Source organism: Wyeomyia smithii, chromosome 3 (assembly GCF_029784165.1).
Source record: "Wyeomyia smithii strain HCP4-BCI-WySm-NY-G18 chromosome 3, ASM2978416v1, whole genome shotgun sequence".
Taxonomy (NCBI): domain Eukaryota; kingdom Metazoa; phylum Arthropoda; class Insecta; order Diptera; family Culicidae; genus Wyeomyia; species Wyeomyia smithii.
This window is the reverse complement of record NC_073696.1, coordinates 274451381-274468624: the sequence shown is the minus strand read 5'-3', so window position 1 is coordinate 274468624 and position 17244 is coordinate 274451381. Positions and strand designations below refer to the sequence as shown.

Below are 17244 nucleotides of genomic sequence, written 5' to 3'. Positions count from 1 at the left end.
TACCTAACTTTTGAACGTGACTTGCTAGACGAATAGTTTCTTCTGCAAAGTTGTGTGAAATTTTATCACAAAACTGTTTGCTGAGTAACTTGAACCTCTAGAAATTGAGATTGCAGAGCTATAAGACGTTGTCTAAAAAGGCTTTTTAAAAGTAGTTTTTCATTCATATGTTCAACTTTAATTGAGGCCTTAAAGTTGACATGACTGTATAAAAGTGAGAGTGACGCGGTAAATCAAGATGAACAATTTATAGTGATATATTGGTTATTATATACATGACGGATCGTAAAACTCACTCGACAATGTTTTGGGTGTTTTGTGATATCAAAGCAAAACCTGCCGGTGTAGTTTTAGGTTAGTTCAATATTTGATTTATCTGTTTTAATACTTTTCTTTCGTCTCGAATACATGCCGTTTTTTTCTTGCTTTGTTGTTGCTGTTGTTCAGGTTAAGGATATCTTGTGTTTGCTCATATCGTAACTCATTATTAGCAGCATTAGCTTTTCGTTTTCTTCTTCTCATAAATTGTGTTAATTGTATTATTGTTCGACATCATTTTGCCTATCTGTACGTCTCGATGATACTAATAATTGTTGAGTTCCGCCCTCCTGCCGCTGCTCAGGTAGATATTATTTTATTTTATGTTTTCTTTGGTGCAAACCTTGTCACCGCAGCCATTAGTCACATGTGTTATTGATATTTATATTCAAATGTTCACCGTAACATTTATCACAAATTTGAAACTCGATTACATGTGTACGAATAAATGCGCTTGTTTATTTTGTGAGTTGGAATTTACCTGGTCGCTGTGTGAGTGTGTGTAAAATCACGTTAAACACGGATGACGGCTTCTAGGGTACATTCTGTCTACTTAGCGATTCGTGTGTTACGGGCTACCGTTCGTCATTTTATCGTTGTTCCTAGCCTACTACGGCACCACTCACGGGATACATTTTGTGGTTCTGTTGTTCCGGAATGTTATATTGCACCTATTCGCACAACAAAAGGATTTCGCTTGAGCTGCTTTTACGGAGAGGTTAATCTGTTCTCGATTTTAGTCATTATTTCTTGCCAAACTTTTTTTTTTTGTATGATAGATAGTTTCCAATAATAATTTTTAGTTACGATAAATTTTGCTTTTTACTAAACGTGATTATAGTTTTTTTTGAAAAACTGGTCTCTCCATCGATAAGGGCCTAACAATGGTTTTATAACACACATGCGCACGTTAAAATCGTCTCTAATTCTAACCCTAATCATACTGTTTTTTTGCAATTGCAGTGTAGATCGAAAATATTTTTAATTACTGTGAATATACAAACTCTAGAAGGATTGTGATAAATAATTGCTCGGAAGCTAATCTCCTATGATGAAATAGAGAAGTGTTTTTTTTTTCAAGTGTCCATGCTGCTTAGAATAGTTGGGACTTAGTTTGTACATCTGTGCGTTGTATTTGTTCGCACTTTAGTAGAGTTTAGTTATGGATATGACGATGACTATTCCGAATAGTATTTTATGCAAAGAAAATTCAAAAACAAAACAGAAACATAACAGTACTTTGTATTTTCCGTATAAAAAATTAGCCTGGCGAGGATGAATTACTTACTAAAATAAAATCGATAGCTTTTAATATACATTCTTTATTGTACACCGAAAAGAAGTTCGTAATTGAATAAGTAACCAATAGCGAAGCCTAAACATAAACCTAAATCGATATTATCTTTGAGATAAACGCCGTAGCTACTCTCAGTATTAGTTAAGTCACATTTTAAGCTGGAATGGAATCGTTACGTTTGAAGTCATCTGACGTCGTAAACTATCGAGCATGCTTAGCAGGTTAAGGTAGAGATCACAATGTAATAACTTAATCAGAAAAAGTCGCGCGTTAGTATAGAAAATTATAACAGAAGGTCCGATCGTGGAGTCAGTCCACTGTCAAAGCGATGACATTGTTTTGTTTGTTTCAGCTAGCGATTATATTTGATTTAGCATGAGTCTGTTTGTGTTCATATTGATACGATTGATAAGCTTTTCTAAGCTAAAATTTGTCGGCTATTGAAAATGACTGAAGCCGGTAGGGCTCTCCCTTACTGATTCTGCGGGTTGAGACTCCACTGGGCAAATTGTTCCTGCCATTGAGCGTTATCCTTTGGGATGAAAGAAAGTGTTATCATTAGAAAAGAAGCTTGTATGGAAGACTCGAACCTTGTCGCTCCATTCGTGACCGGCCATTTGCATCTCGTCGAAATCTGTAAAATTTTGAAGATAAGATTATTAAGCAATTAGTCGAAGTAATTTTTATTCTAGTTATTTTGTAAAACATTAGTCTTAAACAAAAAAACAAAACGTATAGAAAGGGGTGCTAACTGGTGCTCTATTAGAAAGTAGGGTCCTAATAACAGAGTAGAAAGCATTGATTCATTATCTTTTGTACGTGTTCGGCAAGAGGGGGTTTTTAAGTAGCTTTTGTCATGTTGATCAATTATAGTTAAATTCTAGGGTTTATTCGTGGGGAAACCATTGTGATATTCAAATCAGACTCACGTTTTGCTACAGTCATGGATAAAAAATGGCTATTGGAATTACAAAAACGAAGTTAGTCTAGTAGCACTACTAGAGAACAAAATGGGATAAAGAACTTAAAAGTAGATAATGTAGATTTCAACCGAATCGAATTAGATTAATATATGTCTAATAATGTCCAGTTAATCCCATTGATACAGTGTTGTTTCCATGTATTCGAATGGTTTTATTAGCCACGCAATAATAGATCATATAGTACACAGTTAGTCAACCCCAGACCATATAGATGAGCAAAAAAAACCCAGACCAGAAGTCAACTCTAGATGCCAATTTGATTTGTCTGGATAACAACCTGCAAGCAATCGTCCTCAGACGTCATTTTGAAATCCAAGATAGTCCTTATTCGAATTCAATATTGTATTAATCTGTTCATTTTTTCTAGTCGGTCTTAAGTTTAAAGTTTAAAGTGATTGTATTGTTCTAGCACCGATTACGAATTATTCTCTTGCCAGAGTAAAACGAATATTTTCATGAACACAATTAGGTACAAATTTTTAGAAAATGTTCAAGGTAACCCTATTTTAGAAAAAAAAAAAAGGAACATCCGCATAGATCTAATTAAAAATCTGTTTGCCATAGGAAGCTCACACAGAAAAGTGACAGGAGATTACCCATAGGCGCCCCAATCGTTTGTTTGAAATTTTTTTCTTGAAATGTTTAAAAGTTTGGCAATCCCATTAAAAATGGGCAAACAATTTTAATTGACCATTTTTGAGCTGGTCACAGATGCACAGATGTTTCTATGGGCTGAAGATGTCATTTTGTGCTATTAGTATTTTCTTGAATCAGTATTCAGTTAGTATTTTTTTGAATTTGAGAAGGTATTTCGTAAAAATGAGAGCAATTCCACAAAAAAACAGGCGACCAATTTAATTGACCGTTTTTGATTTGGCTGAAACTTTGCATAGACGTTTCTAAAGAAAAACAGGCATATTGTGCTATTGCTTGACTTTTTGGAACATGACTCATTTTTGAGGAGCTATTGGAAAATGCTGTTCTGGGAAGGTATTGATGATTGCAAATATTTATGGGGCCAAAACGGTTTGTTTGATCGGTGTGACGTCTTGGGCAAAGTTGTAGATAATAATTTTGTCTTTCCGGAAAAAACATACACTTTAAGAAAAAATTATTTGTTTTTTGAAAAAAAAAAGGTAAAAAAAAGTTTAAAAATTAATTACCTAAAAAGCTCATTTTTTGAATATCAGTTTTTTTTATAAAAACTACAAAAGATTACCTAAACAATGTAATCGGTCCGATCATGGAGTAATCAAGGAAAAAAAGGTATGAAAATGAGTCGTGTTCCAAAAAATTAAACCAAAAACACAAAACGGCATCTTTTGCCTATAGTCTATTCAAAGTTTCAGCCAAATCAAAAATGACAATTAAAAAAAAATACTAAAACTGGGATATTTTTTGTGGAACTGCTCATGATAATGATGATTACAAATATTTTATGAGCCATGACGGTATGTTTGATCGGTGTGATGTCTTCGGCAAAGTTGAAGATAATTATTTTTCTTTCAAGAAAAAAAAATCAAAATTAATTATCTTTAAAAGGTCTATTTTCGATTTTTTTTTTCATTAAAACTACGAAATTGTTGGCTGTTGGACAATGGAGAAATAAGAGGGAGAAAGTTCAGATTTTCTAAAAAAAGAGAAAACAAATCACAAAACACACTTATTAAAAGACTGTTTTTTTTTTACGAAAACTACATATTGTTAGCAGAGCTCTGATAATTTTTTGAACTTGTACAAATTAAAAATATCAAAGGTAAAATTAAAAAAAAAAAAATCCAGGCAAATTGTTCTAATGAAATTTATTTATCTTCAACTTTGTCGAAGACACTATACCGATCGAACAAGCCTTTTTGGCTCTGAAAATATTTGTATAATTTGTATAATATTATTCTAGATAATATTCAATTTATAATAATATTTTTGTGCTTTTTTAAATATTTTTTCGTCTTTCGGTAAACATTTTTTCTGAGAGGACAATATCGACATTATATCATTTGCAAAACCATTCTGGCTTCATTTTTTTTATCTTTAAGAGAAATGAGAAATAGCTTTCTATTATTTTTTTTCTTATTTACCCATGATTTTGTAGTTTCCATGACAAAAAACACTATTTTAAAAAAAATATCTTTTTGAGATATTTTTTTTAATAATTTTTTATGCGATTTAACAATGTCTGCATAAAAAAAACAAAAAAAAATCGGATGTTGTGTTCTGTTGCCGAGTAAAGCGAATATTTTTATGAATACCATTTTTTTGTAATTTTTCCAAAGACCTGTTTCAAGATACAAAAAATATCATCCACATATCTTCACCAGTGATCTAAGAGAGAATCTGGTCTCCTTCAGAAACTCACACTGAAAAGATGAAAGGGTTTTCCATTGGCGAGCGAACGGAGCGTTTGATTTTGAAACTCCCTATAAAAAGTGAAACAGTTATCTTCGATACAACTTCAATTGTCAAGTACTGTCATATGATTGGGGAAAAAAAAACAATGTTTCAAAAGGTTTATAGCCCGTCATCGGAACGTTCAGGAATAGACCTGAAACATAATCTCATCTGTATTGAATCAGCACCCCCCCCCCCCTTCCTGGCTATGCCTTTGTCACCCTTTTTTCCCAATTACGTACGTACTCGGGAAAATAGTGTGACGCCGGCCCTAAATACGGTGACATAATAGCACACTGCAGTCGCGGTGATGTAGAGATAAATTCGGGCTGACCGTTTGGCCGTAGACCCTCGTTGATTCTTTAATAGAGTATACCTTTTAAAATTCGCGCCTACCGAATTGTATTTGCTTTCTCGAGGATACGCGGGGATAGTAATAGACAAACATTCAAACAGTTGAATGCTTTTGCTGGTGAGTTGTATACGCGCGCGTTGCTGGTATAGGCCCGCGGGGTCTGAGAAGAAAGAAACTCATTGTTCGTCTTTGCAACGAATTACATCGCGCGCAACACTGTCCGACTCAGTCACTTACCACGGTGACACAATCCTTCCTTTCCGCCGCAGTCGTGGAGATGCAGAGGTGAACTCGTTCTTTGACAACAACGACACCCTAACACACCACCATCCTTACTCTAACGATCGTAAAGATGTGGCCGGCGCCGTTATCGGTCCATACAAAGCGATAGCTACTGAATTGTTGTACACTGAAGATGGCAAACTAGCCCCAAGTAGCCATGTACGTGGTTCCTAGCCATTAAGGCTGTGCGAGATTTCGAATGATTTCGTATAATTTCGCAAAACTCGAAATTTCCCGAAATTTCGCGAAATTTCGGTTTCGCGAAATTGCCGAAAAATTTCGTTGAATTTCGCTAAATTCCACCTAAAATTTCGCGAAATTAATCTTCCAATTTCGACGATTACGAAATTTCGCGAAGTTTCGGACCAAATTTCCGATGCAGATTATTACATTATTTTGGTTTGTGCTCATTGCGACTATAAATTAAATTGAATATATCTCAACAGATATCTGGTATACTAAGTCAGACATAGTAGAATAAACACTCAGCCGGTAATTTTTGTTTCTAAAGACAAAACCGTTACATCATGCGGGAGGTATTTTTTATTCACGCAGAGCATAAAATTCATGTCATCACTGAAGTCATATTCGAGGAATATGAAGCCGTCCAAATGCGCTACAAGGTATCTAGTAATTTGTTTGTAGGAATAAATTTTACGCATCTTTTACGTACATCAAAATGTGGTTATATTTGCAGCGCACAAGATTAAAGAGGTCACTTTTTGTCTTTCGTTTAGGAGGGCATAGCAATTTCTGTCAAAACTAAAACTCTGAAGCTCTATCTTACAGGCCAAATGTTCTATGCTACTCGACTTGTAAAAATTTTTAAGCGCTTTTTCGGATTTCTCTGTGTTAGTGGACTCCTCTTCGCACACCGTAGTGTATTTAAATGTGTTTTTTCAAATAGTTCATTGCTATCACTAGGCTGACCAGATATCATGCCTTATAGTGTGCAGACAGAGTGATCGATGTGTCAAGCAGAAAAAGTTGTAATTGCCTAAGTTTTTAGTATTGTTTCAAAACACTCTGACTTCAAAGTCAGCATAGGTTTCAAAATTGCCAGGTACCTTATCAAAAATGTTTTAAACGTGTAACCAAAAAAGTATACTTTATTAATGAATGAATAAAAAGTACATGGTTCGCTCTCGTTGAACACATAACTGAGAAATGTTACTCTCGTTTTAGGGGGCACAAAATTTTACAATGTCAAAAACAAGTTCAGATTATAGCATAAAAGTGATTCTGACTTTGCACTTGACGAATATACAAGGTAGAAGAAAAGAAAGGATAGAAAGAACGAGAAATAAGAGAACGAGGATGATTACGAACAACTCAGTTGAGTAAAGAGAAAATTATTTGTTTGTTGCATTACAACATTCCATTCTAACTGTTGATTGGTTGAAAGAAAAATAATTTTTGGTTTGTTCCAAAGGGGCCGTTCCCAAACCACGTAGCCATATATAGGGAGACGGGAGGAGGGGGGGGGGGGTTTATTAGCCTGGGGGCTAATGCGGTCTCGATCAACTAGATTAGTTGAGAGAATTCGTTATCGATATTGTTTTCGGCACATTTTGCATGTTGTAGGATAAGTACAACGATACACCGTGCCCCAGTGCTGAATCGAATATATTTCTAGCTCGAAAAGTTCCTCGACCTGATCGGGAATCGAACCCGATATCACAACCGTGTGGGAGAGCTAGCCGACCGACATCACTAACCACAGAACCACGGGGACCACATAAGACGAAGTTTTCGCAATTTTTTAATTAATAAATTTATTTGACACGACTTAATAATTAATAAGTGTCACGGAAAGTTTGAGAGTTGTCAGCAATTAACTGTAATCAAATTTTTGAAACATATTTCAAATTTATCCGAACGAAGAAATTTTTTTTTATTTAAACAGGCTTTGTCTTATATGGCATTTGCTTCTTTAGAATAATAGTTCTATTTTACAATGCGTCGGGATTTATGACATTTTTCCTGGAACTCAACGACCGGTAAAAAAAAATCAACGTTTTGGTCCTCAAAAAAATATATAAGACCTGGATGTTCGTGAACTGAAGGAAGAAAGAAAGATGTTTATATATTGTTCGACATTCCAAAACTTTGTAATTTATTTAAAAAAACTAAGGTAAGATCAAACTGCTTAAACAAATTTCATTTATTTTGATACTCAACAACAAATTAAAAATCATTTTGAATATACTCAACAGAATAGCGTATTTTAAATTACTTTCAGGTAAGGAAACTGTTATATTTGTTAAAGACAATGAAATATTAATAAAAATTAAACAACCATTATCTATTTGTTATTTTGGTTTTGATAAAATGATATTACTGAAAATTCTATTTACTATTTGCGCAATAACTAATAATCCGTTTTCTTAAACCTTCATTTTTTTTATAAATTTTTCATACTTTATTGTACATGGGTCATTCCATGTCAAGTGATCAGGCAAATGCAACGACCCTCTCCGATTCGCTTCAAAATGAATAAAATGACTTGTTTTAGGTCAAAACTGAAAAATCCAGAGTTTTGGGTTAATCGGACAACCCCCCTCCAATTGCGAGGCCCTCCGATTTTGTATTTTTTGACAAAAAATCATTTTCCATGTTTTGGAAAAACATCATATCTCAGAGGCCGTAAGAGCTACAGACAATATTAGATACCGATTTTAAAGGTTTTTAAATTTACAATCGAATGGCAAAGTTTGGTGTTCAACGTTTGCAAACTATATGCGGAAGGCACGAAAAACAGTTTGGCCAATATTTTGCAGCTGGACAGAAACAATGCTGCAATCCGCTGAATTGCCATGGCGGTGCTCGTAAGAAAAATTTAATAATCATTTCGTCATGTTTTCATGACAGGTTTCATGAAAACAATCAGGAAATAGTAGAAGGTCAGAGACATGCATCCAATATGATGCAGCACTGAGAGCGGAGGTTGTAAGGATTAATTCGCAAGATAGAATGATGGATCAGGAAACAGGTGTAGCAATCGATGAAAATAGTATACCTCAGCACAAGTATTGTTACAAGCATTATAGTTAACAGTCATTATTTCCTTGTTATAGATACTGGTGTGTTGGATCATTTAGCTGAAGAATTGGAAACTCCGCATGAGCGGAGTAAAAGGATTTTTCACACTATATTCTTTACAACATGAAAATGTTGGAAATGAAGTGATTAGCTCACTTCTGCGATGTCATTATTGTTTTGTTTTATTTGAAATTGTTTTGAACCTGTTTTAATCGTTTACTTGTATAGTAAAGACACAGCTGGTTTGCCTTAACATGGTTTTGCAATCTCTTGGTCAATCACCCGTTAGTGAGTCGAAGGTCAAACGATCGAATAAATACAGTAGAGAAAAACTGCTAAAGGCATCAAAACCTTTGAGGCTGTTTTTAGTCAGCAAAATGAAGGTCTAGAAAGTGCTGGAGAGGAAATGGTTCGGCAACTCAAAGAAAAATTTCAAATTTCTGATAAAACGAGCAATAAAATCCACCAGTTGTCAGTGCTGCCAGGTTAGATTCAATTAAATCTGTTCCAGGGATCCGAGGAATGCATTCGGCGACACCTCAAGCTGACGTTACCATTTTAATGAAGACATTGTCAAGCTCTGACCGGGTACCTATTTCAATGTAACGCCAAAAGTTAAACAAAAGTCGTCACGTGCTACAAAAATCAAACGTTATTTTCTGACAAACTTGTTAAATAATTATAATTAATGAAACGCACGTTGTACTTTAATGGCTGTTAATTCAGGTACCATCAAGTAGAATATGAGAAACCACTTTTTGAGATTTGAAGCGGTGATTTAGTTTGGGATACGTTTTAATAAGGCTTGTCGCATTTGTAGGCGTATTGTTGAAATTTAACGAACTCGTTATCTTAAAAGTTGAATATCTCCGCAACGGCGCATATTGCATTTTGTGGATAGGTGATTCTTATGTAAAATTTTCCGCTGAACACATTGGTGACATCAGATTTAAGAGAAAATAGGAGGTGTTTTGAGATAAACGAAGTTTTAGTTTTTAAACGTAAAAATATCAATATTGGCAACACTGTTTGCAAAATCTGATGATGCCATTCGATTGTAAATTTAATAACCTTCAAAAAGAGTATCTAATATTGTCTGTAGCTCTTACGGCCTTTGAGATATGATGTTTTTCCAAAACATGGAAAATGACTTTTTATCAAAAAATACAAAATTGGAGGGCCCCGCAATTGGTGGGGGGGTGTCCGATTAACCCAATACTCTGGATTTTTCAGTTTCGACCTAGAACAAGTCATTTTAGTCATTTTGAAGCGAATCGGAGAGGGTCGTTGCATTTGCCTGATCACTTGACATGGAATGACCCACATATATTTGCAGAATAAGATCACAAAACAAAAGACCACGAAAGAACACGGGAGAGTAGGAGGGTATAAAAGGGATCAAAATATGACCACGTAGTTTAGGAATGGTCCCAAATGGATTTTTTTTTTTGGTGTCGCCGAAACTCACAGGGCATATTTTTTTAGGACAAAATTATTTTCTACAACCTTACCAGAGACACTAGTTACGCCAGTCAAACAAACCGATTTAGCTGAAAAAATAATTTAATCTCCAATTGGGCACTCTGTGGGTAATTAATTTATTGAAGACATCGCTTCGGTATTTTTTTTGTAATTTTTATACAAAAAACATAAGATTTTTGAAAATAAGCTTTTTTATATTAATTTTAATGTTTCTTTTACATTAAAAAAATGAAATTTTTGATTTTTTTTTTATCGGAAAGATAAAATTACTATCTAAAACTTTTCTAGAGACGTCACACTGATCAAAAAACTTTTGGCTCTGAAAATATTTATAATCACAATAATCCTCCCAAAATAGCATTTTAAATAGCTTCTCAGCCTATAGAAACGTTTATGCAAAGTTTAAGCCAAATCTAAAATGACAAAAAATATTGAAACTTGGACATTTTTTGTGGAACTGTTCAGTTGAAAAGTAATTTTAAGTTATATTAAAAAATGTGCAAACATATTGAAAACTTCAAAGTTTACAGAATAGTTAACTTAAATTTTGTTTTCCTCGAATTGATAAAGATGTCACTTAGTCTAGTCTGACTAAACGGTGTTAAAAAAAATTCAATAACACTGGTCGACAAAAGCGAAAAAAAAGTTGCCCTAAAGCTAAAAATGGTTGCCCCCCAAAGGTTTCACAGCTTTACAACCATTCCTGTGAATTTTAAAGCTTTTAGAGAATGCAGAAATGCATCAGAAGGCCACCGAGGAATTGCTTATCGGATTCGTCGCTTTTACGTTTGCATAGGGAAAAACTCTTTGGAAAAGTTATCTTTGCTAGGGACACCAAAACTCACAGGAATGGTCCAAATCCTACCTACCATCTTTCATCTTTTCCAGTGCGAGCTCTAGGACAAAACTTGGATTTTGAATGATGAAAGTGCTATGAAAGAAGGATTACTATTTTAAACATAGTTGCATTCAAACCAAAAGAATCAGTTCAGAAGCTTATTAAATTATTATTTACAAAGACATTTCGAGTTTGACCTTTATATCATTTGTATCTATCGCGTTACTATTACCTGCAATATAATCTGTATAAATGAATGCATCAAGATTTCAGTTTTTAACATTTTTGATTTTCTCGTCATTGTCGGTTTATCGATATCTGAATACCTACGTTACTCTTCGTCGACCAGGTAAGCACCTTGCGATCAGCTACTGAAGGGTACTTCGTTAGCGTACGCTCCAACGTTTCAAATCATTGTAATGCTATGTTTCAGAATCATTTATTTTATTTTTCGAAATTTCGCGAAATTTCGCGAAATTTAGAGACCAATTTCGTTTCGTCTCGAGAACTCGAAATCCACCTTGATTTCGTTTCGACTAATTTGGCGAAACCGAAATTAACGGTTAATTTCGTTTCGTTTCGTTTCGACACCAGAAAAGCCAGTTTCGCACACCCCTACTAGCCATGTACGTGGTTCACTAGCTCAGATCAATCAGAGAGGAGTAACTACAAAATGTGCGATCGTCAAGCTCAATCTCAAGCTCATTCGTGCTGATAGAATACTGATCACCAAGTCTGTTGCTAAATTGATTTTAATAAACAAAATCTACTTAAACCTAATCTGCTGGAACTCCAGAGAGAAACAATTTTCTTATCCGATTTTTCTCCCTGTACTTCCCTAGCTTTTTATTTTCCGGCTTTGTCCCTGTTACCTGTAGTTACCTGTAGTTACCAAAAAAACTTCATCGCTACTTTTTCTGTCGTTGCCTACCTTCTTCGCTCCTATGCGGACATTGTTGTTCCTCTCACGGGAAATAAGGTGTCTAGTATCGATTATCTGTCTGTCTGTGGGAATGTAGTTTTGTATCTATACTTGGTTGGGAAGTGGCTGCTGCTCTATTGAGGTGGAATTTTGCATGGGGACTTTTTTCGAGGATACCAAAACTAAATTTTTAAAAGTCGATCACTATTGACACCCTATTGTTTATGTCATGCGATAAACAACTATTCGAATGTTGTTCTCGAATTGACCATTGGCTGGACTACGCAACGGTTCATTTAAATATCATGGGCGTTGCTCGGTAAGCGGAATCGCTAATGATAGCAGAAAAACACTTAATCTTCAACGTTGTTTTCTCCTATCTCTATCTCTTCAATATTCTCCCGCATTAATATCCATACTACAACGCAACCCCTATTCAGAGTGAGTGACGTGAGCGCGCCAAACTTCTGTTTCGTAAGTTCGTTTTATCCCGTTCTGTAACATAACAGTTATTGATTTAGGTTACTCTCTGTCAACCTGCCTCTTTCTTCAATATTCTAATAATTTATATTTAATTCAAGTAAAAAAACGCCATAAAATATTTTTTAGCATGTCATTTACCAACGCCGGTGAGTTACGCATATGCAGTTTCAACAGGGCTAGTATGAAAATGATTAGTCATGGTCCAAAAACAGCGGGCTGGATTGTGTTATTAGAAAAAAAAAACACTCAAATAAGTTCTGAGTGAAAATGTTAAATAACTTTTTTGTTTTTCATTTTACCATCACTATATTTTGATAGAAAATTTTTCAATAGAGTATTTATTGTTTCTAGAGCCGCAATTTTATTACCTACATCTTTGCTTTGCTTTGCATTTGAAACAGCAGTCGTGTGTCTACATGAAAAACTTATATTATAAATTAACCTCTTTATCAAAAGGGAACAACTATGCAAAGTTTCAGCGAAATCGGAATCGAATCAACATCGATTTGCGAAGTAGCTTGGACTGCCTCAGTTATGAACCTGGGCGTCGTATCAGTCTGGTTGCGATAGTTTTAGGGATTTCTATGAATATAACATCATTTGATTTGAGCTTAAAGATTCCAGATATCATTTCTTTGTTTTTCGCTGTTTCTCCAAAAGATGGACGGTGTAAAACTACATCAATATTGTGCGAAACCAGCGTAAGTTTTGATTAAGTTCGAAACCTGGATAACGAATGTGTGTTGGTCATAACGCAATTGATGCTCTAGTATATTTTCTTTGGTAAAGTTGTCCTGAAGGTCAAGGGCTTTTTGTTGGTGGACAGTTGAGTGCAGAATTCGCCGAAATGCACGAAATTCGTCATATATTTTGACCTCAACTTAGGTATCTCACGACTCAGATTTTCTACAAAGTTGCGATCTTCAGCAAACTTCCTTATGTCACTGTGTTCATTGTACAAATCTTGCTTTATGCATTTCACACAATTGTTGTGTGAAATCAGAGCAAAAGTTGTGCGGAAGGAGAGGACACATTGGTTGATTAAAACTTGAACTTACACACGAGTATAACGGCATTTTAGGGCTGAATTATCGCAAGTTGGAAAGAGGAATAGGATTGGCAAAAATTTCTAGGTTAATTTTCAGTTCATTTTTTTCACTTGTAGTGAGTGACGAAAGACTTGATGCTGTTATTATTCTAACCATCGACGGGGACAGTCAGCTTCTAGGTTTCGCAGAAGAATTCGATATTCCAGTCTGAACAGTTGGGAAGTTATCAACTGGTCAGAGCTCATGATATGATACCAATTAAAATGTTGAAAAAATGCTTTCCTTTCTACTCTACACGAAAGTAGCGTGAGGAGATTATCTAACAAGTGACAGTCTCTGATAGTGACAATTATTTCGATTATTTCAAATTCATCACAAAAAGCTACATAATCATAAAAAAATTGCAAAAAATAAAAAAACAGTAAAAAACAACACGAATTCAGTGCGGAAGCTGAAATCCTCTCGTTTTTTTCGTTAGCTTACCTAACTGCTGTCTGACATGGTAACGCATGTCATACTCTTCGTCCGATCCTTCTGAAAGATATTTGCGTGTTGGTATTCAGTGTTGTTGTGGTTTTCGTAGTAAGGGGGGTGTTTGTGTTGGTCGTTTTGGATGGTAGCCTCTATGTAGCCAAACTAGGACATTTAAGTTGAGTACGAAAAAAAAAACAATCGAAAAAAGTGGTGTGCCTCATTTATGTTTTCTTTGTGTTGAGAAATTTTCACCGCTGTGTCTTTCATATCATGTCTTTGCTAGTGCCTACTACAAGTGGTTTTTTGGTGAGTTTTGAAGCAAAGCAAGCTTTGCGGAATGTTTTTCGCAGTGTTGGCAGCACGCTAGATATACGCGTGAAAAAGTATGCTTTGTAAAAGCTGGCTGAAAGCAAAAACTAAAAAAAAAAACGACTGCGGGACAAAATGTTCTGATAGAAGCAACCTTCGCAGTACAGCTATGCTAACAACGATCGATCGCTGGCGATCTTTGAGTTTGGTTCTTTGGCTTTTGAAGTTTGTACACGTGCGTGGTGAACGAAAGTTTCCGTACTGGTGCAATCAAGCTAGACTCTCCTCTCCTTGAGAAATGCCTTTTCCGGTGGAGAAGTACCTAGAAATTCAATACCGTAATGTAGAGGTTATTTCCCGGGTGGGCACCAGTGATTGCTTAGATCCTATTTTTGTGGAATGAGAAGTTTTCAAAACGGTGTGTAGAGTTGATGATGAACAACATGTTAGCCATGGGCAGAAAGCCGTTACAGAGCAACGTTGACTCGATGATGCTTGGCTTGGTTATGCTGTATATATAAAGGCACGCACACGTATACGATCAAGTTACGCACACTGAGAATATACAATTTATATATGTAAAGAGAACAAAATGACTGCTGGAGCACATCGTTTACTTGGTTTATGTGTGTTATACAATACTATGGGAAACAATACTGCGCTTACTGAGATGAGAAAAATTGACAAAAGTAATCAGGCAACCAACAAGGAAATGTAGAAATATTTGTTCGAAACATTCACACGCGGTACAACACTGCCAAAAGCTGCTAGCTAAAAACACAATACTGAGGGTTTTGACGCCAATTCGCCCAGTCACTGGTAGTACCCTCTCAGATTTCGGGGAAATTTTATGAAGTTGGTAACGTTGATAATTCGAGCACCTATTTGTGTATATTTTGAATCTCAAAACAAACAAAAAATGAATGTGCTAATCTAACTTTTTGTTGTTGAAATGTGTTAATTAAAAGGATTTACAGAATTTTAATTAAAAGAAAAAAAAAGTTTTTATATTCGAATATACAATGTTGCTTAGATTACCAATTTCACTTTATTCACAAAATTTCACGCAAATTTGATAAGGGTGTTACCAACTCCATCGACGAGTTTGGGTAAAATTCCTCTGCTCTTCGGTTCGATTCGATCAACTGCGAAACGATGCTTCATGATGATTTTGATTGATTGGGCTTTTCATACAATTTTGACTGCTTAACACCTGGCGGATCTAATAATTACGTGGCATTTTTTTTTTTCATTTTACGATGTAATGATTTTGACATGAAATACTTTTTTTGGAAGAGGCAACTATATTATTGTAAAAAAAAATAAGTTTCTCGTGTTATGACAAAATTTAGTTGATCAGTAGTAAGAAAGATGAGATCACAAATAACATTAAAACTACATTGACTTTTTAGTGAGTGACATGACACGAAAAGACAGACTAGTTCATGAGACATCTTAGCTAATACAAATGAAGAATTTGGCGTTGAATAAACAGGAGGAAAATTTCGCTGTGCACGAGTTGAAAAAGAGATAATCAGTTTGAAAAAAAATTTAAAAGTAAAATTTATGCCAATATAGAGGATGGCCATAAAAGGATGGTGCAGAATGCTTTAGTTTTTGCATAGAGCTTCGGTGCCAAACTAAATGTTTGCTCCAAAAACAACGGACACAAACATGGGGGAGAAATAACGAGCCTCATCCCCCCTTCGGAATGAAGGGGTTTGTGAGGTTACTTCTGTTTGCTAGCTACCTGAGTTCAGTTCACGCACTAGCGAGGACATTGCCGACGAAACGGAATCGGCCGCGTAGTGCAAATCGTTCCGCCCGGAGGCACCGGCCGCAACTCGGGCCAGGCTATTAGATCCATCTGCAATGGTTGATTGTTAAAGGGGGTTAAATCTTCTAATTTTTCCCCAACCCTTTGTAGAAAAAAGAAAAAGTGAAATCAAAAGCTTCTGCTGCAAGACCTACACTTGGATGACAGTTTAAGCATATACGCTGAAAGCGTCACACAAGCAAATTTGAAAACCTAAAATCTAAGATTAAATCTAGCTATGAGAGTTACTAATCTACTACTTAAAAAACACAGGAAGCGGAAGCCGAATCACGGTGAAATTATATCATCTTCTAGCAAGGATTACATTATTGCTCTGAGGAGCGGATCTACTTACTATTGTTTCCATTGGGGGCGTAATTTTGCATGTCCAACGGATGTGGATGGCCCATTCCGTTCGGTGGTTCCTGATGATGACTGTTGAGCATGAGTTGCTGTTGTTGCTGCTGCTGCTGCTGTTGTTGCAGCAGACTTTGCTGGAAATGAACGGGAACGTTCGGTGGCAGAGGACCCCGCGAGGAGTTGGGCACTTGGGGGCCTGCAATGGTTTGACAATCATATCTCTGGTGTATATTCAAAAAAATAGGTTCACTCACCTTGCGGTAGCGGTGGACTTTTACCCGACCGCGGACTAGAATTCGGTGTTGAGCGGGGACTTTGCGTCTGGTGGTTCTTCAGCATTCGCATCAGGCCCTCCAGTTGAGCCATCAGCTGCCGACGCGAATCCTGCAGGGCTCCCAGATGACCCTCCAGTTCACCTTTTCGCTGTCGCAGTGCACGCAGCTCGTTCATCAGGGCAGGACTCTCGGGCGCCACCTGTTCAGCTTCCTGCTGTCGGCGGAGTTTCTGAATCTCACGCATGATTTCTTTGTTTTTTGACTCCAGCTGCATGATCAGCTCTCGCTGGGCACGGGAGCTATCCAGCCCGATCTGCACCGGATCGGGCGCGGAACTTCCGGGCTGCGGAAAGTAACCTGTTATTGGATAACCATTCTGCACAACAGAGACTGGATTTACCGTTCGACTTTCCTGGGCAAGTCTTGCGGCATACCGAGCGATCAGCCGGTGCTCTTCGTCGTTCGAGTTTGCTCCTCCCCGGGTGAGTGAAGTGCCATTGCTGTCCAGAGAAAGTCCAGTTCCCCTGAGTTTATAAAAGTACGAGCTAGAATCTGGCTAGGAATTAAAAGA

The 17244-nt window shown here is 36.2% G+C and overlaps 1 protein-coding gene across 6 annotated transcripts in view; it reads right to left on the bottom strand.

The window, feature by feature from the left end:
* Positions 1-345: 345 nt before the first annotated feature.
* LOC129726897 (dystrobrevin beta) overlaps positions 346-17244 on the bottom strand; it is a 68275-nt gene continuing 51376 nt past the window's right edge. For 2 of the 6 annotated variants that reach the window (XM_055684103.1, XM_055684102.1), the window contains 7 exons: positions 17074-17197; positions 16653-17016; positions 16394-16594; positions 15973-16089; positions 13923-13973; positions 2206-2249; positions 346-2147 (listed from right to left, as the gene is read on the bottom strand). In XM_055684103.1, the coding sequence (XP_055540078.1) occupies positions 2088-2147; positions 2206-2249; positions 13923-13973; positions 15973-16089; positions 16394-16594; positions 16653-17016; positions 17074-17197 (961 nt within the window). In that variant the 3' untranslated portion in view covers positions 346-2087. Of the gene's footprint in view, positions 2148-2205; positions 2250-13922; positions 13974-14025; positions 14545-15972; positions 16090-16393; positions 16595-16652; positions 17017-17073; positions 17198-17244 lie in introns of those variants that run through there. The other 4 variants (XM_055684104.1, XM_055684107.1, XM_055684106.1 and 1 more) reach the window with 4 other exon arrangements.